This window comes from Peromyscus californicus, unplaced genomic scaffold, assembly GCF_007827085.1.
Source record: "Peromyscus californicus insignis strain IS unplaced genomic scaffold, ASM782708v3 Scaffold_5__1_contigs__length_169319896, whole genome shotgun sequence".
NCBI classification, from domain to species: Eukaryota; Metazoa; Chordata; class Mammalia; order Rodentia; family Cricetidae; genus Peromyscus; species Peromyscus californicus.
In genome coordinates, this window is record NW_026294573.1 from 21,000,210 (window position 1) to 21,018,243 (window position 18,034).

The 18,034-nt window shown below is 48.0% G+C and overlaps 1 protein-coding gene and 1 pseudogene across 1 annotated transcript; one reads left to right on the forward strand and one right to left on the reverse strand.

Moving 5' to 3' along the window:
* Nucleotides 1-2,144: 2,144 nt before the first annotated feature.
* Nucleotides 2,145-5,395, reverse strand: Kdf1 (keratinocyte differentiation factor 1). The gene is made up of 3 exons (XM_052716953.1): nucleotides 3,801-5,395; nucleotides 3,072-3,146; nucleotides 2,145-2,648 (listed from the first exon to the last, which is right to left on the reverse strand). Exons 1-3 carry the CDS (start codon nucleotides 4,831-4,833, stop codon nucleotides 2,566-2,568), a joined length of 1,191 nt encoding a protein of 396 aa, XP_052572913.1. The 5' UTR covers nucleotides 4,834-5,395; the 3' UTR covers nucleotides 2,145-2,565.
* A 2,015-nt stretch (nucleotides 5,396-7,410) lies between these two features.
* Nucleotides 7,411-12,892, forward strand: LOC128096239 (translation initiation factor IF-2-like; annotated as a pseudogene).
* Nucleotides 12,893-18,034: the final 5,142 nt, after the last annotated feature.

Sequence of the window (18,034 nt, forward strand, 5' to 3'; positions counted from 1 at the left end):
GTGCTGGGATTAAAGGCGTGCGCCAGCACCGCCCGGCCCTGTTTCAGTTTTCATTGTGTGTGCACACGTGCTGCAGCACATGTGTGAAGTCCAGAGGACAACTTTGTGGCTCAGTTCTCTTCATGTTTACATGGACTTCAGGGATGGAACTCAGATTGCCAGATCTGCGTGAGTGCCTTTCCACTCTGAGCCACCTCACCTGCCACATGTGGTGCCACAAAGGCGAGTCTTTCTGCTACGGACTCCCAGAGGGACCCATGAGCCAACAAGATCTAACAGCAGCTGGACTTAGACAGTTCCAGGAGCCGAGTCCCAGAATTAAGTGTTCAGACTGGACTGTGCTGAAGCCGGGTGACAGTGCATAGGTATGGGAGCTGGGAAGGCAGGGGACAGTCCAGTGGAGCCCACTGTTTGTCTTTGACCTGTTCTATGCAGTAAAGGCCAAGGAGGTCCTTGTGCTCACACCTGGCCCTTGGAGCCTCTGCTCCCACCAGAGGGTAGGGCCACTGAATGCAGGGCCATGCAGGTTAAAGTGAGTACCAAGCTGTTTTGATAAACCTTTTTCTGGGAATGCAAATAGTACTTCACAGAGCTGTTGGGAAATTGGTTTCTGGGCCGAGGCTGGAGTTTAAGACTGTTAACACTGTCATTTCCCTGTCCTGTAATCTTTTCCTTTAAAAAAATAGATTTGCCGGGCGGTGGTGGTGCACGCCTTTAATCCCAGCACTCGGGAGGCAGAGCCAGGCGGATCTCTGTGAGTTCGAGGCCAGCCTGGGCTACCAAGTGAGTTCCAGGAAAGGCGCAAAGCTACACAGAGAAACCCTGTCTCAAAAAAAAAAAAAAAAAAAAAAAAATTTAAGTGAACGAGTGTTTTCCTGTATGTATGTATATGAACCATGTATGTGCCTGGTGCCCACAGCAGTCAGAAGAGGGCATCAGATTGCCTGGAACTGGAGTTAGGGATGATTGTGAGCTACCGTGTGGGTGCTGTACCCCTTTACCCCTTTTTGAGGTGTCTTGGTATGTATCCCTGATTAGTCTTGAACTCAGTAATCCTCTTGATAGTTTCCTAGGTGAGATTACAGGTGAACACATTTTTCCCTCTTACAGTGCTAGGGATCAAAGCCAGGACCCCACACATGCTAGGCAACACCAAGCCACACCCCTACCTGGTCATTCTATTCATGCCTAAATCTGGATAACAGCAGCTCCCAAGGGCCAGTTCGATTGCTATAGCTCCACCTGGGTCCTGTGGTCACAGCCCCAGATGGCCATCTGTCCCTTAGGAAACCAGATAAATGATAGTTAACCACTTTTCTTTTTCTTTTTTTTTCTTTTTTTTTTTTTTTAAATTTTTATTTATATGTGCATTGGTGTTTTGCCTGCATGTATATCTGTATGAGGGTGTCAGATCCCCTGGAACTGGAGTTACAGACAGGTGTGAGCTGCCAATGTAGGTGCTGGAAATTGAACCCGGTCCTCTGGAAGAGCAGCCAGTGCTCTTAACTGCTGAGCCATCTCTCCAGCCCCCGTTAACCACTTTTCAAAGGGTGCCCGAACATACAGTAAACAAGGTCTGTAAAGGAAGAAGCTGGGAAAGAATAGCCCCTTTTGCTAGCCTGTGGTCACTGGGCTAGCTAGCCAGCCCAGGGCTTGCTGAAACTTAAGATGGGCCTTCCTTTGTTTGTGGTAATGGGTTGAAGAACTGCCCTGGCTAACTTCAAGCCCACTAGCCTAGTGGGCCCTGTACTGGGAGCCCTTCTGCCTCACCCTCTCAAGTAGTGATGTTAGGTCTACCAAGATCCAGCCCCTGTAAGAGCGGCTAAGGGCCCTGGATGGAGCTAGCCCCGGTGCCCATAAAAGGGGAGTCTGCTTTTGCCTCTCTGAGCTCAGGCCCCAGGTTTGGTGCCAGGTGCTAGCTGGGAGAGCAAGATAAGGTGAGAACCAGAGTGCTGTCTCAGCACCAGGGAGAGGTGAGGGGTCACTGCCAGGTCCTTAAGACTGGGGACTGGCAGTCCAGACAAAGCCACCATAGGTGGTTCTTTATCTTTTGGAAGGGAAGCCACAGTCTGCCTGGCCCCACCTTGTCCTACTCCACAATGCTGGACAGGAAGACCATGTAACCCTGATGACAGGCAGGTGTATATACTTGCAACAATGGTCATGTTAACAATACAGAACATCCAAGATCCGATCCAAACTGCTCAGCAATGTAACAAGTGGGCGCTGCCCAGAGAATCACATATAGAGGCCATGCTATCTATATAGTTTCCATAATTGCTTGGGGGTGACATGGGAATAGAACTGGAAAACTACTTCCCAAGGCTGTGCTTTCAGGCCACAGGAAGAAACAGGCCCAGGCAGCAGTCAGTCCAGCTGGATAGGCAGAGGACAGGGACACCATGGCCCTGTGAAATGTACATGGTCTAAATCATTCAACAGAAGCAGAAGCCAGAGGTCACTGCTAGGCTCAGGGTCTGGCCTCCACACAAAGGGGTCCTGGGTCTTCCACTCCGCTGGCTATGCTTCTTCCAAGAGGGGCTGTGAGTGCCGGGCCATAGGGGGTTAGCAGTACACCTGCAGCAGGGGTGCCCCTGAAGAGTCTGTGTCCGTGCCCTGGAAGGACGAGTCTTGGCTGGCTGGGTACCCTAGTTGGAGGAGGAAGCAGAGGCTCAGAGAGGGAAGGAGCTCAGCCAAGGCCCACAGCCAGGGAGAAAGCTGCCGAGTGGAACAGAGCAGGCCTGAGCCTGGTCAGCCATCACACTGGGCAAACCACTCCCGATGTTCAGACCCCAGCAGCTGTCTGGTGAAGGCCCAGGGGATGGCAGTAGAAATCAAGGGAGCTTCGTAGCTGCAGGCAGGATGGCCTTCTGTCCACCTTACTCCCTGATCACTAAGAGTTCTATTCGGGAACCTTACTTCAAGCCAGCTCCAAGGTTGCAGTGGGTATGTGGTTGCTCAGGCCTTTTTCCATTTCTGATCCCAACCTCACCCACCCCAAAGGAAGCTGGAAGGTCATCTGAAGGGCCCCTGGTATGGTCTCCCACCCTCTGCTCAGGTCAGGACCACACCTGGGGTTCCATATGGCCTCAGCTTCCTGGCGATGGCATCTGCTGTCGTCTCCTGGGAGATCTGCACTGTCAGTTCTAGGGAGGAAGTATGAATAAGCAGTGGTCATTATATTTTATAAAGCTCAGTCCCTATTGCAGCTCAGTGAAGAAGGGTGCCTACTATACACAGGCTAGAGAAATAAGCTTAAAACAAGGGTGTGTGTATGTGTGCGATGGGCAGGTGGGACTTTGGCTAGGCCAGGTCAGTGGCTCAAATTCTTGGGTTTTTGTTTTTTGAAACAAGGTCACTGTAGCCCAGGCTGGCCTAGAATGCTTGGCAGACCTTTTTCTTGAGCCTCTAGAGTTCTGGGAATACAAGCCTGAACTCCCATCGTTAGCCTGTCTTGCGTAATGCACAGGTCCAAATTCTTGAGCTTTAGGCCCTAATTTAGGCCAGGCTTGGGAGCTGCTTTGCCAAGAAGTAATAGGGGAAAGGAGGAGCCTGACAGATGCAATAACAAACCAACAAATAAATGCTGGGGACAGTGCAATGGCCAACATGATGGATGGATGCATGGATGCTGGGGACAGTGCAATGGCCAAAGCTCTCGGAGTCTGCATGCTCCCCATAGTTTTCAGCTTCCCTGTGCCCAAGAGTTTAGACACGTGTCGGCTGGCCAAGGGTAAATCCCACAAAGAACCCACCCCAGGCCTCCTATAGCCAGAGCTTTCCTACTTGGGCCCACTTACCATCCTGGCTGAGGCCAGAGCCCACCATGGTCTCATGGCCACTGTCGGGGGCAGCAGCAGGGGCAGTAGAGCGGGCTGAGCGCCCCTCGGAGGTCTGTGGGCGGGAGCGGCTTTTGCGGGTACTGATACGGATGATGCCGCGCACCAGGCGACCCTCGGCGTCTTGCTCGTCCAGGTGGTAATCCTGCGTGATGCTGCTAATCAGGTCTGAGATCTTGCTGGTCTTCTCCAGGAACACAGTGTCCGACGTGCACTTGGCCAGCTCGTCAATCTGGTGTACACTGAACAGCTCTGTCAGCTTCTTGAAAATAAGCACGTCGATCTCCCGGCTCGACATGGAGCCACTGCCCATCTCGGGCAGGTCCAGGTCCGACTCGTGGAAGGAGTAATACTCCTCGGAGCCGCGGGGGCTGCTGGGGAGGGTGCTTGGCAGGCTGTGCCGTGTGGGAAGGGGCTCAGGCAGGGGCTCCTTGCAGCAGGAGTCCGCATCAGGGACTGGGGAGGTGGCATGGCGGTAGGGGTAGACTGGAATGCCCTTGAGCTTAACGTCAGGGTAGCTGAAGCTGCTGCCCATGCTGGATTTGAGCCGCTGGCCATCCCGGCGGCTGGGAGGTGCACAGTCCGGGCTGGGTGGCACGCCATTCTCCTTGACCCAGGTGACTTCAGCAGATCCCTCAGTGGGATCCACAGCAGATAAGCAGGGGCTGCAGCCCCGCACACAAGCCCCACAGCGCTGCAGGCAATCCCTGCAGCGGCGAAAGCAGAAGGCAGCCCTGCACCAGTCCCACCCCCAGGGGCGCCAGAGGAGGCAGCAGGTTGGGGGCTCAGTGGCTGGTTCTGCAGAGCCTGAAATGAAGGTGATACTCTCTGGCCCGTGGTGGCCAGGGTCCTTGGGGTCCGGCCTGCGGGTGCGGCGGCCTGGTGGGGGCTGGGAGCGCTCATCATTGGTTTCCAGGCATAACTCTGTTGGCCTCTCCCAGGGACCCAAGCGAGGAGGCCCAGACGATGGGCGAGGCTGTCCCGGTCTGGGCATGGCTCAGAGCATGGCTTGCTGCAGCCAGGCACCTGCAGGGGAGAAGCCAGGAGGTCAGAAGCAGAGGTCAGGGACAGGTTCCTGGGCTGACCTGAAGAGCTTTAGACTTCTGGGACGCCTGTGATGAGGACGGACGGAGCATCCCGAAAACCCTTGCAAACGTTGAGCTCTTCTTGCCCTAAAGAGAAAGTTCTCTTTGTGGTCTACCTTAGGCTTTGAAATCTCCTGAACTTCTCAATGAATGGCTATTGTTGAAAACAAAACATAGACAATTACAAGTGTCAGTGGGGTGCAGAGAAATGGGATCATTTGTGATTGGCAGGTGGGGATATGAAATGATATAGGCATTGTGGGAAAGAGACCAGTTCTTCACAACTTAAACACCTTGGAAGGGAATGGAGCATGGGTGGCCTACATAACATGAAGGAGGCCCTAAGTCATCCCCAGTACGGCAAACAAAAACCACAAACGGGCTGGACAGCTGGCTCAGCAGTTAAGAATGTTACCGCTTGACAGTTCATAACCACCTGTAACTCTGGCTCTAGGGCTGGGACACCTCATGTCTTCTGCTCACACTGCGCTCACAGGGAACCTCTCTCCCCACTCCACATACATGTACAAATAATTATTAAAAACTTTTCAAAATCTGTTTTATGTGTGTGAACATTTTGCCTGTATATATGTGTGTGTACCACATGTGTCTGGTGCCCAAGGTCTGAAGAGGGTTGTAGGAGCTCTTGGAACTGGAGTTATGGATGGTTGTGAGCCATGTTGTAGGTGCTGGGAATCGAATCTGGGTCCTCGGTAAAAACAACCTGTGATCTTAACCACCTAGCCATCTTTCCAGTCCTTATTTTTAAAAATTATGTGTATATGGGGGCTGGAGAGATGGCTCACGGTTAAGAGCACTGGCAGCTCTTCCAGAGGACTCGGGTTCAATTACCAGCACCCATATGGCAACTCACAACCTTCTTTAACTCCAGTCCTAGGGGATCCAATGCCCTCTTCTGACCTCTGTGGGCACTACACACATGAAGTGTGTAGATGCATATCCAGACAAACACTCATATACATATAAATAAATAAAATCTCTGCTGGGAATAGTGGTGTACACAGGCAGGAGGATATCTGTGAGTTTGAGGCCAGCTTGGTCTCCATAGTGAGTTCCAGGACAGCCAGAACTACACAGTGAGGCCTAGTCTCAAAACAAAAATAACAAATCTTTAAAAAAAAAAAAAAATATTTTTAACCGCCCCCCCAAAACATCCCAAAATTACTATATGACCTAGCAAATTTACTCCTTGGTATATACCCAAGAGAACTGAAAATAGCAACTTTAAACAGACATTTGTATGTCAATGTTCACAGTAGCATTATTTACAATAACCATAAAGTGAGAACAACCCAAAAGTTCATCAGTGGGGGTGCTGGAGAAATGGCTCAGCCACTGAAAGCACTGGCTGCCCTTCCAGAGGACCCGGATTTGATTCCCAGCATCCACATGGCCACTAACATCCTTTTATAAGTGCAGTCCAAGGGGATCTGACATCCTCTTCTGGCTGCCACAAATGCTGCATGCACATGGTGTGCAGACATATATGCAGGCAAAACATGCACATCAAATAAAAACAAAGGTTAAAAAATTAAAAAGTTCTCTGTGAGTTCGAGGCCAGTCTGGGCTACAGAGTGAGTTCCAGGAAAGGTGCAAAAGCTACACGGAGAAACCCTGTCTCAAAAAACCAAAACAAAAAACAAACAAACAAAAGATTAAAAAGTATATCAATGGATGAAAAATGAAACATTTTTGGGCTATAATTTAGACCTTAAAAAGAATGAAATTCAGCCGGGCGGTGGTGGCGCACGCCTTTAATCCCAGCACTCGGGAGGCAGAGCCAGGCGGATCTCTGTGAGTTCGAGGCCAGCCTGGACTACCAAGTGAGTTCCAGGAAAGGCGCAAAGCTACACAGAGAAACCCTGTCTCGAAAAACCAAAAAAAAAAAAAAAAAAAAAAAAAGAATGAAATTCTTTTATGCTTTGACATGGATGAATTTTTTTTTTTTTTTTGGTTTTTCGAGACAGGGTTTCTCTGTGGAGCTTTGCGCCTTTCCTGGAACTCGCTTTAGAGACCAGGCTGGCCTCGAACTCACGACATGGATGAATTTTGAAGGCATTCTAAATTAAATAAGCTACATACGAAAGAACAAATACTCTATTGTCTAGCTAATATGAAATATCTACAACTACCAATTTAACAGACGTAGAAAAATAGTGTGGTGGATGCCAAGGGATGAAGCAGAGGAGCATGGGAGAGTGATGTTGAATGGGTACAGAATTTCAGCTGGGAAGGCGTCATAGCTCTGGAAAGAGTATGGATGTATTTAATGCCACAGGATGGTAAGCTAAAAAATGGCATGTATAAGATTAAAATGGTAATTTTGATGTAGATTTTACCACAAAGAAGGAAGCCTAGGCTCTCCAGGGACCACTTCCCCACCATCATCAACAGACATTTTCTGTCTGCCTGGCCACAATCATCACCGCTATCCTTCCTTTGTGCCCTTCATCCCAGACACAAGCATGAACGGGCCTCTCATCGTATTCAGATTTGCCCCTAGAAACGTTTACCATCAAGTATGTTTCTCTTTTTCTTTTTGGTGAGGGAAGGATTGGTTTTGTTAAAATAAGAGGGTCTCATGTAGCCAGTCTGGCCTCAAATTTACTAGGCAGCCAAAGCTGCTCTTAAACTCCTGGTCCTCCAACCTCCTCCTCAAGTCCTGGGATTAGAGGAGTGTACTACCTTGCCTGGGAACACCAGGCAGGTTTGGTTCCTTGCTACAAACATAATCCTCATGGACTAGGGAGGGAGCTCACTGGGTGAGAGTACTAACAACAAAAGAACCCATGTGGAAAGCTGGATACGTGATGAACATCTGGATCCCAGCACTCGTACGGTGAGATGGGGGAGAGAGCGAGACAGAGCTGTCTGGAAGTTCACAGGCCAGCCAGCCTGGAGTACACAGCATAGCACAGCACAGCAGAACTGAGAACTCCTGCTTCTATAAGGCAGAAAGTGAGAACCGACTCTTAAAAGCTGTCCTCTGACTTCCACACATGTACACCTTCAAGTGCAGACATAGACATAAAATAAATAAAGTCAATAAGAAAGAAAACATTGTTGTCTTAAAATAGTAATACTGGCTGGGTGGTGGTGGTGCACGCCTTTAATCCCAGCACTTGGGAGGCAAAAGCAGGCGAATCTCGGAGTTCGAGGCCAGCCTGGTCTACAGAGTGAGTTCCAGGACAGCCAGGGCTACACACAGAAACTCTGTCTTGAAAAACCAAAAAAGGAATACTGAAATACTGATCTTCACTCCTCTTTGAGTTTATTTGCTAGGTATCTCAGATCTCCGACTGTTTTACTGATGAACAGTGAGCCTGGCCACATGTCAGGCAAGGCAAAACCAAAGATAAATGAACTACACATGCTGTACTTGATGGTTCAGTGTCTAGAAAAGCTTCTGAGACAAGTAGAATGCAATAATACCCGTTGGAAAACCTAGCACTTGGGAGATGGAGGCAGGACTAGTAGTTCTGGGTCATCCTGTACTACAAAGTGAGTTCCAGGCTAGTCAGCCTAGTACATGAGATCCTATCCAAAAAAAAAAAAAAAAAAAAAAAAAAAGCTAGCCAGGCATGGTACTCAGTTGTTTTTTTTTTTTCCAAGACAGGGTTTCTCTGTGTAGTCCTGGCTGTCCTTGAACTCACAGAGACCTGCCTGCCTCTGCCTGGTGGGATTAAAGGCATGTGCCACCACCACCCAGTAATGGTCACAATTTTAATGCCAGCATGGGGTAGAGTCCAGTGGACTCTCTATGAGTTTGAAGAAAACCTGGTCTATGTAGAGGGTCCTAGTCCAGCCAGGGCTATATAGTGAGACCCGGTCTCAAAACAACAAACAAACAAACATAAACAAAAACCTCCTAGGATGAAGCATGTGGAATTGAGTAAATCACCAAGGCACCCTGAGGGATGATGTAGTGCCATACTCAGGAGGGCCGTAACCACAGTTAAGGCTTTGCTGGGCAGTGACTGTCCTTAGCCTGTATTTTGAGCCACCATGTGGGTGCTAGGTAGGAATGGAAATCAGGTCTTCCGGAAGAGCAGCCTGTGCTCTTCGTCACTGACTGAGCCATCTCTCCGGCCTCCTAGCCTTCTTTGAGATGCTGACACTTTATCCTTGTATTCGACTGAATCACCATGGAGTCCTAAGAGTTAGTAATGTGAAAGGAACAAAGCTGTAGACATCAGGATCTCTGTCTTCTAGTCCCCATTCTGGTCCTTATAAACTGTGCGCTTAGGACTGGGCACGGAGGCGCACACTTTAGTCCCAGCACTTGGAGTCAGAGGCAGGTAGACCTCTGAGTTTGAGGCCAGCCTAGTCTATAGAGCGAGTTCCAGGACACACAGAGAAACAAGTATGATTGTTTTTGGTCTCAAAAATCCAAAACCAGACAAATATTGCATGACTTGGGCAAAACAGTGCCACCTCCCCAAACCACCAGTGCCACCAGCACTCCTGTCCTGGTCTCTACTACACGCTGCAGCCAGGGACAGTTTCCAACCCCACAAGGCTGGAGAGACCTCCCAGGTGCCGCTTTAACCAAATGATCAAAAGCAATGTCACACATTGTTAAGTATTCTTGTCTCAAACGCATAACTGGGATATGACCTTGAGGAAGGGGTTGACAGCCCAGCTGTCGGAGATACATCAAGTAAATCCAGTGTGGGCCAGGGGTCAGGAGGAAAAATAGAAACCTGGATAATGTGAATAACTAGTGAAAGTAGAAAACATCATATATTTATATGTAATATATCTAATTTTATATTTATTTTGGTTTTTTAAGACAGAGTTTCTCGGGGCTGGAGAGATGGCTCAGAGGTTAAGAGCACCGACTGCTCTTCCAGAGGTCCTGAGTTCAATTCCCAGCACCCACATGGTGGCTCACAACCATCTGTAATGAGATCTGGCACCCTCTTCTGTATACATAATAAATAAATAAATCTTAAAAAAAAAAAAAAAACAAAGACAGAGTTTCTCTGTGTAGCCTGACTGTCCTGGAACAAACTCACTCTGTAGACCAGGCTAGCCTCACAGATCCACGTGCCTCTACCTCCTGAGTGCTGGGATTTATGCCTGGCTAACTAACTAATAAATTAACTAACTATATATTTTTTAATTATTTATTTTGAGACGGGTCTCACTGTGTAGCCCTAGCTGTCCTTGCTAAGTTGACTGGGCTGGCTTTGAACTCAAAGAGATCTGCCTGACTCTACCTCCTGAGTGCTGGAATTAAAGGTATGCCAGCTGAATCATCTATAGCCCCAGATATATACATTTCTATGAGAAACAGAATAGCCTAGTATCTTTGCTTGGGAAGCAGACTACAGCTCTTAGGGGTAAAGGAACACAGATCTGCAGTGTGATCATCAAACCAGCCAACCAGCACATGCCTGGAGAGCTTGTGTAGAGACACACAGGGAGGCAAGGAATATTCCTTGTGCTGGATGAGGACACAGGAGTTCTTTCTTCCTGAAACTTTACAGTCTTCTCTGGGGCCCACTCAGCTCACCTTCTCCAAGGATCTTGAGGACCCCTAGCCAAATGGAAGCCCCCCTTTCCATCCCCTTCTGCTGAGACCTCTTCATGTGGGTCAGCCTTGCACCCACTGTTTAGGATAAGCCTAATTTCCCAGGGGCTTTGTCTCAATGCCTAGAACGGGGTCAGTTTGGGAAGGTGTCATCGTGGCACAGACACATCCTATGTGACTTTATGGTAGGACCAAGACCACTGGGTGGAAAGACAAAGGACTTAGGCTCCAGGCAGACCACAGCAGGAGCCAGCAGCACTCTTAGGGAATGCTGTGTGCCTATGTGAGATCCCATCTTTGGAAGTCTATAAACTGAAGGAAGTATTTCCCACTTGGAACACCTCCTACCCAGCTGCTCTGTTAAAAAAAAAGGGGGGGGGGCGGGAATACAAGCTGAAATTGTACTAAGTGACTTTAAAGGTTTTTCACACCTGAATGTGGTGGTACACACCAGTCATCCTTATACCATAAAGGCTGAGGCAGGAGGACCATGACTTTGAGGCCAACATGTACTAGGTAGCAAGACCCCATCTCAACAAAACAAAATGTTCTTCACAAGCCAGAGGGAGACAACTAAATTTCTGTCCTGATTTGATCAATGTGAGGCTGGGCATGGACTCATTTCAGCCATTTAACAAATACTGAGGATCTACTGTGCATCCTTTTTTTTTCTTTCCGGAACTGAGGACTGAACCCAGGGCCTTGCGCTTGCCTAGCGCTCCACCACTGAGCTAAATCCCCAACCCCTACTGGGCATCCTAAACTCTATGGACAGGGTGGTAAGACAGACTAACTCCTTAGCCTCAGGAGCTTACATTCCAGTGAAAGCGATTAGTTCTTACAACTAAGTTGTAGTTCTTACAACTACCACATGAACAATTTACCTTTACTCCACAGCCCAGGAATCTGAAGCTCAGAAAAGGGAGGGGATAGAGCAAGAGAGAGAGCTGGGAAGAGCAGGATTTGTTGTGTGGTGGGCTAGGCTCTTCAGCCCAGGCACCTTGCTCTGAGTCACACCTCCAGTCCAGGAAGAATGGAGAGAAAAGGAAGGGAGCAAAGCCCAGCATAAGCCAGGGATGGTGGCTCACTCGGGTCATCCCAGCGCTAGACAGGCTGAGGCAGGCAGATCCCCTTGAGTTCAACAAGATCAGCCTGGGCTACCAAGAGAGACCCTGTCTCTAAACCAACCAACCCGGCAGCCTCCCTACTTGTGGTATGGACAGTGTCTGGCCTCATTCTCCCTTCAAACAGCCAATTCATTTCAGGCTACATATTCTTTTCCCTACCACGGCCCTGCTCCTCCAATCCAGTAACAATGGTCACTTAAGTGACCAATTCTCGCCTCTGCTTTGGCTTGGAACAAGACTCTTCGTTCTAGTTCCCTCATCTTTAAATAGGTTCACCTTATGATTAGGAGCCTGGGCCACATGAGACCCTGTTTCAAAATCCAAAAACTAAATCTATAATTTATTAATTAAATATAATTAAAAATGAATACATAAAAAATTAACCAAAGTGAAATAAAAATTGAAAACCTCATCTCCCAGAGATGAGTAGTGTCCTTATAGCGCTCCGCTGAGGGTCGGGGTTCTGGGTGTTTAGCGAGAGCCTGGGGAGACTGGCTCAGTCCCTGGGCATTCGAAAGCATCGCAAGGATGCTCCAGGGTCTAGTGACCCCAGCAGACTCTGACTTCCCATTGCCTTTCCAAAGCCAGTCCCTGCAAACAGACACGCACGCTCGGGGCTCTCCACGGGCCCTCCTCCCGGCGTCCACAGGACAAGCCGGCTGCACCAGCCTCTGCCCAAGCAAGCTTCGGGTCACCAAGCCGTGGTCAGCTCAGCTCGAGCGCTGGGCTCGGTGCACCCCCACCCCAGGCACAGCCTCAGCCGCCCTCCTCTGCAGGCACCGAGTCCGGGCGGCAGGGTCCGCGCCGCCGTCGGGGCGCGCGCCGCCTCTCCGGCCGCAAGCGCCATTGCCTGCGAGTCCCGACGCCGTTCCCTTTACGGTTCCGGCCACGGCTCCGAGGTGCCCGGAGCCCCAGCCCCCAGGCCTCCCGGCCCGCCCAGCCCGGCTCCCATTCGGGCCGCTCGGGCCCGGCCCGCGCACCCCGGAAGTGGGCGTCGGATCCCGAGGAGCCAGGCCCGCGCCCCGCTGCCGTCCAGGCACGGCCTCCTGGATCACCCACTCGGGGCTGCCCCGCTCCGCGCCCCCGCGGGTCCGCTCCGGACTTACCTGCCCCGCCAGGTGAGCCGCCTCCCGTCAGCCCTTCCCCCGCCCCCCTCTGCACTCACCTGGGTCGCAGGTGAGCGTCTCGCGGGAGCGCGGCACGGGGCGCCGCTGGGGACACACTTACTGGCTCCGCAAAGCGCCGCCGCGCACCTGGCCGAGGCCCCGCCCAGCCCAGGCCTAGGCCAGGAGAGTGAGGCCCAGAGAGGGACAGCCAGGCAGCAGGGCTCGGGTCCCCTCCGCTCGGTAGGCCGGTGTCCTGGAGAGGCCATGGAGCGCCTGCCGGGCCTCAAAACTCCTACTCAAAGAGTATGGCTCCTGGGAAGTCGCCCCTGAGCCCGGAGTCCCTAGCTCTGTTCTATGGAACAATTCTCTCTGCTCTTTATTATAGTCCCCAGCAGGCTGTTGCTTTCTGGTCTTTTGTCTCCCTTTTTTAGCCTCTGACCTTGAGGGTAAGGTCTGGTCTTATTTCCCTAGTACATACAGGGCCTGGCACATACCGGATACTCAGCAAACAGTCTTCACTGTTTGAATAGCTAAGCAATGATCTGTCATCGATCTATCTGCCTGTCTACATATTCACTTATTTAGGTTTTCTTTTTTACATTAAAATTTTTTTTTAATATGTATGAGTTTCTTGCCTGTGTGTACGACTGTGCACCACTTTCATGCCTGGTGATTCGGGGGTAAGGAGCAGAAGAAGGCATGGGGTCCCCTGGAACTGGAGCTACAGTTATGAACTGTCATGTGAGTACCTGAGAACCGCACTTGGGTCCTTGGAACTTGGAAGAGCAGCCAGTGCTCTTAGCGGCTGAGCCACCTTTCCAGCCCCACTTATTTAGGATAACCAGACCCTATCCTACTTAGCTTCGAGATCAGACTGGACCCGGTGTGTTCACAAGCGTATGACCACAGACTGTTTAGGTTTTCTAAGACGTTGTCTCATGCATCCCAGGCTAGCCTCCAACTCAGTATGTAGCCAAGACTGACCCAAACAGTTGCTCCTTATGCTGTCACACCTAGAGTGCTGGGATTCCAGGCATGCTCTGCTTTCTTTCTTTGCTGTGGGATAGAGCTAGGGGGCTCCTGGTTGGCTGGTAAGTTCACCTTCTTATCAGTGTGTGCAAATGTGCACGAATCCTAAATGGTCTTATAATAAAAACCTGGAGCCAAATATTGGGGTAAATGCTGAAAGATCAGAGAGACAAATGAACAAGCCACAGCCACTTCTCACCTCGCCAACTCCTCAGATCCTCTGACTGAATGCCTCTGAGTCCTCAGCTGAAAGGGTCTCTAGTTCCTGTCTCCTAACCTGACTACAAGTTTGATTGTAATAGGTGACTAACTACTAACCTGCATTTCTTCATATCCTAATTAGTTGGTAATAATAACTTTCAAGGACTAGAAATTTGCATTAAATTATTAAATGAACTGTATAGGTACCTTGAACAAGAGTAGAAATATATGTACAGTATGTTCCAACAAAAATAATCTCAATTTTGTGTCAATATACACAATTTGTGTACAATATACAAAAATCTAATTCAATGTAAAATATTTATGGTGTGAATACGTGTGGGTCCCATTGGATAATAAATAAAGCTGTTTTGGCCTATGGCAAGAAAGCTTACAGCCAGGCAGGAAATCCAAGCAGAGATACAGAGAGAAGAAGGGCAGAGTCGAGAGAGACACAGGAGCCTGCCTCTGAAGGAGCAACAAGATGTCAGCAGATCAGTAATACCATGGTCATGTGGCAACATACAGATTTATAGAAATGAGTTAATTTAAGATGAAAGAGCTAGCTAGCAAGAAGCTGAAGCCATAGGCCATACAGTTTGTAATGAATATAAGCCTCTGAGTGATTATTTTATAAGTGGCTGTGGGACTATGGGACCATGTGGGACTGGAGAAATTTCCAGCTACATTCTCTCTTTTTTTTTTCCAGAGTAGATTCAATAATCTACCTTTTATCTTATCATATCTATATCCTCTTTTTTTTTTTTTTTTTTTTTTGGTTTTTCGAGACAGGGTTTCTCTGTGTAGCTTTGCGCCTTTTCCTGGAACTCACTTGGCAGCCCAAGCTGGCCTCGAACTCACAGAGATCCGCCTGGCTCTGCCTCCCGAGTGCTGGGATTAAAGGCGTGCGCCACCACCGCCCGGCTCTCTTTTTCTTTTTTTTCCCAAACAAGAACCCTAAATCTAATTTCCTTTGTTTAGCTTTTTTCCTGACCATTACCAATAACAACTTGTAATCAACCACCAAAGCAATGACAAATATCTATAACTCATTGAACAACAAAAAGAACACCCACCCCACCTCTTGGGAATGTGGGTGTCGTGTTCTTAAATTTACTTCCTGCTGTCTGAGGGCGAAGGCATCTTTAGGGGATCCTGAAAAGAAAACTTTGGTTAATTGTCAAGTCCTGGGAAAGGCAGCTGCATTATTTGTTGTCCGGTCTCTGCATAATGAGAAAGTGCAGGGCTTGTCTCAAGTCCTGGCTATAGTAGTCTGTGAGGCTGGATCATCTCAGCTAGTCATCTCAAAATTGTCCTGATCAGTTTGTTGTTGTTGGAGGTTTTTGCTCTTTTTGGGGGGCCCGCCACCCAGCTCCTAAATAAATCACACACAGAGGCTTATTCTTACTTATGAATGCCCAGCCTTAACTTGGCTTAGTTTCTAGCCAGCTTTCCTTAACTTATCCTGACTATCTTTTGCCCCTGGGATTTTTCCCATTCTCTAACTTCTGTAAATCTTAACTCTTACTCCATGGCTTGCTGTGTAACTAGGTGGCTGGCTCTTGGAGTCCTCCTCCTTCTCTGGCTCCTAGATCATATCTCTCCTCCCAGATTTTTCCCTTTATATAGTCTCTCTGCCTGCCAGTCCCACTTATCCTTTCTCCTGCCTTGCTATTGGCCAGACCACCAGGTGTGTTAGACAGACACAGTAACACAGCTTCACAGAGTTAAACAAAACAACATAAACAAAAGTAACACACCTTAAAATATTCTACTACAGTTTGTAGTCCAAAGCTGATCTTTGGGTGGTGTTTGTCAGCTTAATGGTGTTATCATTGTCCTGATGGAATCGATGTTGTGGGATCCCATCATCTTTTTGGAGACATCAGAGATCGAATTAAGTCAGATTGTTCCTTTTCTTGGTAATTTTTTCTGGGTAGTTCTCCCTTCTTTGGATGTTTATTTGTCCAGATCTTTAAATTCTTCAAGGTGGTTGTTTTTATTTTCCTGAAAAGACAAAAACAAAACCCTTCCCCAACCCTAACTTTGGGGAGTTTCCAAATCTAATCTTTATCAGTTTTGATTTATGGTTTCTCCTGAATTTTTCGTTCTCTATAGCTGTTCTATCATCCAGAGCTGTATGTTTTTGTTTGTTTGTTTGCTTGTTTTACAATAGGCATTAGGTTCTTTAATTGCTCTGGGAAGGAGTTTCTTCCACAATGACAGGAAAGGACTGAATGGAATTTGACATGGGGGCCTGTGAAAGGCCCTAAGGGCATTTCCCAATGGCAAAGGCAAGGGATTACCTTGTCTGTCCCTTGTTGATCTACATTTGTTAGTCCAATGTCTGCCTTTGCCACACCTTCTGCATAATTCAGAAGGGAGGGGCATTCTGTTAGGATTATTCCTTGAAAAAAACGTCCTGTTTACAGTCCCTTTTTAGGTGACCTTGTTTACCACAATTGAAATATTTGACATTACTATTTTTCTTCAAACCTCTGGAAATCACCTCTCCTATCCAAGCATCATCATGGTCATGAGATTCAATATTGATTATATCTTGGATCCATTCCTCCGAGGGTTCTGATCTTGTCTTTAATGGCCTAATTACCCTTTTGTATTGTGCATTAGCATTTTTAAAAGCCAGAGATTCAATTATTATTTGTCTAGCTTCTGAATTTGGTATCATTCTATTTACTGTTGAAGTCAATCTTTGTAAGAAATCAGTGAAGGTTTCTTTTAGACCTGTATAACTTTAGTAAATGATTCAGTTTTCTTTCCTACTTCTTTAATTCTGTCCCAAGCATTCAAGGCTGCTGTGTGGCATAATGCCAGGGCATGGTCATCATATAAAGATTATCTTTGTATATCAGCATAATTGCCCTCCCCAAGAAGTTGATCTTGGGAGATTTCAAGATCTCTAGCCCTACTTCATTGTTCTACGGTCTTAGCCTCATCCTTCCACCAGGTCCTCCATTGTAATTGGGGACCAACCTCTAAGACTGCTGTAACCAAATCTCTCCAGTCTTGAGGAATAATTCTATTACAAGTTGACCATGAATTTAACATCTGCTTCACAAATGGGAATGCATACCATATGAGACTATCACTTCTTTGAATCTCCTCAAATCTAAAATTTGCATAGGAGTCCGTTCAGCTCTTACACAGTCTTGGAGATGGGTATCTATCATTTGGCAGTTCCTATAAGGTTACTGGAGAAATTAAGGTTGGCTGTTTGAAAGCCTTAAGCGGTTTCTCTGTAGCCTTATAATGCAATGCTGAGATTGGTTCTCCCTTAAATTCTTCTGTCTGGGTCTGAATATCTCTATGATCTGTTTTAATAAGTTTTTCTAAGACTTGTATCTTGGCACTCATATCAACCAACTTGGCACTTATATAAACCAACTTTTTTAGGGATAAAATAAGAATGATCAAACTGATAATGTTTATAATTACATCAATCCCATTGAAGTTAATTATCCTCTCATTTAATTGTTCCATTTTCAGACTGTCAGTTGTATTATCAAACATAGACCAAACTCCTCCCATTATAAAAATGTTTCCCCTTTTTTTTTTCCCGAGACAAGATTTCTCTGTGTAGCTTTGGAGCCTATTCTGGAACTTGCTCTTGTAGTCCAGGCTGGCCTTGAACTCACAGAGATCCGCCTGCCTCTGCCTCCTGAGTGCTAAGATTAAAGGCATGCACCACCGCCGCCTGGCTCCCATTTTTTTTTTTTTAATGTGGGAAAAAACTCTCTGTCTTTTTTTTTTTTTCTAACTAATTCCCCCTTTTAAGAAATCCCGATTGACCACCAAATTGGCTGACAATGATGATTCAGATGAAGGTTAAGTGAGGCAGCTACCTAGTGTGGCAGCAGCCCGAGGAGGGCTCCAGTGAAAGCCAAAACCAACTGGGAGAGGAAAGAAGCAAAAGATCCAGCCATCTGCACAGGTGAACATGGAAAAGCAGCTAATTCTGGCGTGTTTGGAGCCGGAGCCTGAGCCTGAGCCTGAGTCTGGGCCTGGGCCTGGGTCTGAGCCTGGGCCTGAGCCTGGGTCTGAGCCTGGGCCTGGGCCAGGGCTTGCACTT

Bases quoted from the DNA above. Each gene is read 5' to 3' on its own strand.
- Kdf1 (XM_052716953.1), bottom strand. From the start codon at position 4,833: ATGCCCAGACCGGGACAGCCTCGCCCATCGTCTGGGCCTCCTCGCTTG. The intron at 3,147-3,800 runs GTAAGTGGGCCC...CTTCCTCCCTAG, and splicing joins CTCTGGCCTCAGCCAGGATG to AACTGACAGTGCAGATCTCC. The intron at 2,649-3,071 runs GTGTGGTCCTGA...TCCTCCAACTAG, and splicing joins GAGGCCATATGGAACCCCAG to GGTACCCAGCCAGCCAAGAC.